Source organism: Microtus ochrogaster, unplaced genomic scaffold (assembly GCF_000317375.1).
Source record: "Microtus ochrogaster isolate Prairie Vole_2 unplaced genomic scaffold, MicOch1.0 UNK31, whole genome shotgun sequence".
In the NCBI taxonomy this organism is placed as follows: domain Eukaryota; kingdom Metazoa; phylum Chordata; class Mammalia; order Rodentia; family Cricetidae; genus Microtus; species Microtus ochrogaster.
This window is the reverse complement of record NW_004949129.1, coordinates 1,325,099-1,330,627: the sequence shown is the minus strand read 5'-3', so window position 1 is coordinate 1,330,627 and position 5,529 is coordinate 1,325,099. Positions and strand designations below refer to the sequence as shown.

The 5,529-nt window shown below is 50.9% G+C and overlaps 1 protein-coding gene across 1 annotated transcript in view; it reads left to right on the top strand.

The window, feature by feature from the left end:
• Positions 1 to 4,470, top strand: part of Igfbp4 (insulin like growth factor binding protein 4) — an 11,933-nt gene extending 7,463 nt beyond the window's left edge. Inside the window, exons 3-4 of the mRNA XM_005368254.3 lie at positions 814 to 948; positions 3,185 to 4,470. Coding sequence (XP_005368311.1) covers positions 814 to 948; positions 3,185 to 3,319 — 270 coding nt within the window. The 3' untranslated portion in view covers positions 3,320 to 4,470. The remainder of the gene's footprint in view (positions 1 to 813; positions 949 to 3,184) is intronic.
• Positions 4,471 to 5,529: the final 1,059 nt, after the last annotated feature.

Below are 5,529 nucleotides of genomic sequence, written 5' to 3'. Positions count from 1 at the left end.
TTTTTTTTTTTTTTTTTTTTTTTTTTTTTTTTGATTTTTCGAAGACAGGATTTCTCTGTGTTGATCTGTTATTCTCATACTCACTATGTAGACCGGGCCTTGAACCTAGAGATCCGCCTGCCTCTGCCTCCCAAGCACTGGAATTAAAGGCATGTGCCACTACCACCTAACTCTTGGTCCTTTTCTTGGATTCTCTGCCCAAATCTTAGAAACAAAAGGGTTTAGTAAACTGGCCATAGCAAGAGATCCTCTAGGGTCTGGCTAATTGTTCCAGTGGGCACAAACCTAGATGTTATTTTGTTTATTCCTTTTGCTTAGGTCTATAAATCCCCAAGGCCTCTTTCCTTACCACTCCCTCGTTAACTCTTGCCCCCCTTTTTCCTAATTATTTCTTGTGAGATGGGGGTCTCACTTTGTAGCCCAGGCAGGCCTAGAACTTCCTGTTTATACCAGGGTAGCCTTGAACTTGCAATAGTCCTCCTGCCTCTGCTTCCAGAGTGCTGGGGCTGCAGATATGTGCCACCACTCCCTGTTTGTTTTTGAGGCATGCTTTAGTGTCTATCCTTGTTAGTTGAATCTAAGTTTCTGCTTTCACTTCTTGTGCCCCTGCCCAGTACCCAGGCCTTGACTCTTCACACAGGGCCTTTAACCCTCTTGTTTCTTTCCCAACCCCCCCCCCTTTTTTTTCCCGAGACAGAGTTTCTCTGTAGCTTTGGACCTGTCCTGGAACCAGCTCTGTAGACTGGGCTGGAGCCCCAGCTTGGTCTCCCTGCCTTTCTCTTCTGCTGAGCAGTTTTGTTGTTCACTCCCCAGCCCCAGGGTTCCTGCCAGAGTGAACTGCACCGGGCCCTGGAGCGACTGGCTGCCTCGCAAAGCCGGACCCATGAAGACCTCTTTATCATTCCCATTCCCAACTGTGACCGCAATGGCAACTTCCACCCCAAACAGGTGGGTCTCCCCTCCTGCTGCGAGGTGCTGGCCTCATCCTGGGGAATGCCTGGCTCCCCTCAGGATAGGAAGAGAAGCTCCCCAAATCCAACCCAGCCGTTTGGGTCTCCCTCAACCCTGTTCTAGCCTAAGACTCTTGGCATGTTCTGTCCATCGCATTTTTTTAAAGATGAGAGACAGACTCAGAAAGGAGTAGAGGGGCCCTGGGCAGCCCACACCACCTCTTGCCTTCCTTCCATGGCTGTTTGCAGTTCTTGAGAAATCCCCATCTGTGCCATAAACCCTGCTCCCAATGCTCCCCCTCCTCCTTCTTTGAAGTAGTGCTCCTTGGGTCTGAATGTCTGCAGCTTCATCTGGGCTTAGGGACAGACCCCAAGTTATGAGACGTCATGGAGGAAAGAACGCACACTTCTGCAGCTGAGCTCAGATTCTCGGGTGCAGTAAGGCTGGAGGTCGAGCTGGGTCTAGTGACCCGAGACAGTCATGGGGTTGGAAGCAGAGGAAGAGGGATCAGGAGAGAAGGCAGCGGGTAGCGGCCTCACATTCGCTTACTCCTTCAGAATGCCCCGCATGCTGGCATGTACATACAGCAGGAGCAGCCCGCTCCATCTCATCTCTGGCCCATCAGGAGGGTGGTATATCTTGGCAGGGTACTGGAGTGCCTTGTGCTCAATGTGGTCTGGGGAGCCTTGGCCTGCTTCTCTAGGTTGTGTGAGGGTAAGGACATATGTCACCCTCCCACTAGGGAAATAACCTCACTGTGGGCTGCTACTCAACCAGCAGAGGCCTCACTAGGAAGATGACACTCCTGTCCTGGGTCCTTCCCAACACAGGAAGATAAGGGTGTGATGGGCCAGGGATGGTGGCTCAGAACCTGTGCCTGACCTTTCTGCAGCCTTTATCCCAACACAAATTTCACATCTCAGTTCTTAACAGCACCGCTCCCCCCCCCAATTAAACAAACCAAAACAGCCAGGCGGTGGTGGCACACGCCTTTAATCCCAGCGCTCGGGAGGCAGAGGCAGGAGGATCTCTGTGAGTTCGAAGCCAGCCTGGTCTACAAGAGCTAGTTCCGGGACAGGAACCAAAAAGCTATGGAGAAACCCTGTCTCGAAAATAAAAAACAACAACAACAAAAAACCAAAACAACAAAAACACCCAACCGTTTCTAAGAACGGTTTTGGGGTTTGTTGAAAAACAAGGAGAAAGTGCAGAATTATCACCCTCCCTCCCTGACAGGGTTTCTCTGTGTAACAAAGTCCTGGCTGTCCGGGAACTCACTTTGTAGACCAGGCTGGCCTCGAACTCACAGAGCTCTGCCTGTCTCTGCCTCCCGAGGGCTGGGATTACAAGTATTAGCTGCCACCACCTGAATGTAGAATCACCTTATACTGGGCCCTCTTCACAGCTGATTTCATCACTCCTAATTGAAGAGTAGTGGGGTCCATTGATGCAAGTATTAACTGAAGTCTAACGTACCGGGATTATACCAGGGTTTGTTTTTATGTTATATAATGCTGCATATATTTTTTACCTTTAATTTTTGTTACAGCAAAAAAGCTGTAACGCTTGGCTCTTTATCCCCACACCAGTTCTGAGTCTTGAGCCAATCTGCATTCCAGCTTTGAGTCTGGCTTTGAAATATGCTTCTGGGCCCCACCCCCACCCCGGTCTAATTCTAACCTGAAGTTTAGCCTGACTCTGTTCTTCTGACCTTGACTTCTGTCTTTATTCTGATTTAAGTTTCTTGCAACAGTCCTCCTGCCTCTGCTTCCTAAGGGCTGGGGTCACAGGCCTTGTAACTGCTTCTGACTTAGGCTGCCCACTTTTCCTGGCTCACATTTTAGCATTTTAACCATAATCCCTAACCCAGCTTCAGCTGTGGTCCAGATGCTACCTTTACTGCAACTTGGATCCTGCTCCCAGCTTTAATTCCATGTTTCAAGTCCCAGCCCAGTCACAACCCAGCTGAAACATCTTCAAAGAATCCAGCCTTTACAATCCTTCTATGCCTTCAAGTCTAAGGACTTTCTTAGGTCCCTGACCAGAAGAAGCTCTCTAGAACGTTTCCTTGGACAAGTCTCTCTACTGCAGTGAGCTTTAGGGACTGGTGCTCAAAAAGAGCACTTGCCTTCAGCTGTCATTTTGGAAGAGTGATCGTCTGATCTGGGGGGCTGGGCTAGGGACGTGGTCTTCCTGGGAGCTGATCTCTCCTTCTCATGCCCTTTCTTGGCAGTGCCACCCCGCCCTGGATGGACAGCGTGGGAAGTGCTGGTGTGTGGACCGGAAGACAGGGGTGAAGCTTCCAGGGGGCTTGGAACCCAAGGGGGAACTGGACTGCCACCAACTGGCTGACAGCTTCCAAGAGTGAGGCCTGCCAGCAGGTGGGGGACTCAGTGCCCCCTACTAGGCCCCTGTGCTCTGGGGGCTGTAGAGTTGACCTGGCATGGAGTTTTGGTCTGAGTCCTGGCTCTCTGCCTCCGGCCCTGCCCAAAGTTTCCCTTGGTGTGTATGTGTGTGTGTGTGTGTGTGTGTGTGTGCGCATGCGTGTGTGAGTTTGTGTGTGTGTCTATGGGGCACAAGTGTGGCCCATGGGGTAAGCCTGAGCCTAGAGTACCCACTATGGGCTTAGATAGCCCAAGAGGTCTGAGTGTAGCAACAGGAAGCCCCAGTGTGTTTTCAAATCAATCTTGAATTCATTCATTCATTCATTCATTCAGCCATCCAAAAACATGTATTGACAACATACTACATGCCAGCTTTAGTTTTCAGCCCTGGGAGACCTCATTCTAATTTCCTCTGATTGTGGCATTCGAGGTGTTCCTTTAAGGTGACCGGAAGCCTAAGGAGAAAAGAAACCTCATTCTTGGAGTCGGAGAGAAAGAAAGTCATGGACATTGACCACTCTTCCTCTCCTCAATCTAGTCAGTGTGGGAAGGTGTGGAGTGGAAGGGGGCTTAAGGCTCATGAGACCCTCCCCCACGCTCAAGCCAAACTCTGTTGCTGTCCCCTATTCTCCTTCCTCAGATTCTCCAGAGGGAAGCAACTGAGGGGCAGGGCCCATCTTTGGGTCTGGTCTGGGTGTTGGGTCCTCTGATTAATTGCCTTGCAGATGAAGCTCTGCGGTGGAAGATGAAGGCCCCAGGACAGGGGATGGGGAGGGGGGTATCTCTGAGCAGTTAAGAGCGAAGAAAGGATGTAGGATTGGATTGTGTGTGTGGAGGATTGGATTGGATGGAGAGGGTACTGGGGGATGAGGAGCTGCTGAGGTCCTGGCCTGAGCCCTAATTGTGGTTACTGGTCACAAAGTCACCAGGATGACCCTGTCTTTCCAGCTACCCACTGCCTGTGGCCCTACCTCCCTCCCCATTCCGCCCTTCCCTTACACCTCCTGTCCCACCCTCTCTCTCCTCCTGGGCATTTTCTGGCTTACCTGGATAGACTTAGAGACCTGCTTGTTGGCTGTGATGTCTTTTCATTCATTTTTTTTTTCTTTTTTTAAAAAACAAAACAGAACAAAACCAAAAAACGTCCAGATAATTGTGTTTGGCTTTTTTTTTTTTTTTAAACAGTTAAAGACAGGGATGAATCCGGGGTGGAGGGAAGTGGGCCCTGCGTGGTGGTCACCAGACTTTTCCTGCTGCAAATCAAAAGGCTTCTTGCCAGGGGACTCCCAAGGTACTCTCGGTGGAGGTAGGATCCCGTGGCTTTGGAGGCCACGTCCCAGTGGAGCTGGGGCATTTCCTAGAGTTCATAGCTCACTGATGGGGATGGAGAGGGCACTCTGCACTTGAGGGACAGGATGGTGGTGGTAAATCTCAGCACATTCCACAGCTCTGGGGTCTTTGTTCTTGACTGGGGATGGACATGCTCCACCATTCAGTTCTCAAAGACTGGGAGAGTGGGAATCCCTGACTTTAGACTCTCTGCCCCAGCCTTTGCTTCAGCACACGCTCCCACATGGAGTCATAGCCGCCTTCCCATAGCTTCTGCTTCCACGTGTGTGTGTGTGTGTGTGTGTGTGTGTGTGTGTGTGTGTGTGTGTATCTGCTGATTTCTGATGAATGTTTCTTCCCTGGAGGTCAAAAGCACCCTGGAGACTGTTGAGTTTCTTGCCCTCTGGGGGATGGTGTCCTCTCTGTGTCCTTGCCCTCCAGTCCCCTCCCTGAGCTAGTCCCCTCCTAGGCTTCAAACATCATTGGCTCCCAACTTCCCCCACCCGCCATGCATATACAGGGTTTCTCTGTGTAGCCCTGACTGTCCTGGAACTCTTAGTAGATCAGCTGGCCTCAAATTCATAGAGATCTACCTGCCTCTGCCTCCCAAGAGGTGGGATTAAAGGCATGCACCACCATGCTTGGTTCCTAAATTCTTTATTATCTGGGCTTTCTTCTGAGACTGTAGTCTCCCTAGGTCTCCCTAGATCGCTAACTTGACCTCCGCAGGAGAGCCTGCAGCGGTCTGGTGGCCCTGCGGCACCCGTCTGCTGCCAGCAGCAGGAGATAAAGAATACAGTCCTGTTGAGAATGTTCCCCCAGTCCCTGGCCTTCTCCTTGTGGGATCCAGGCCAAGTCATGTTGA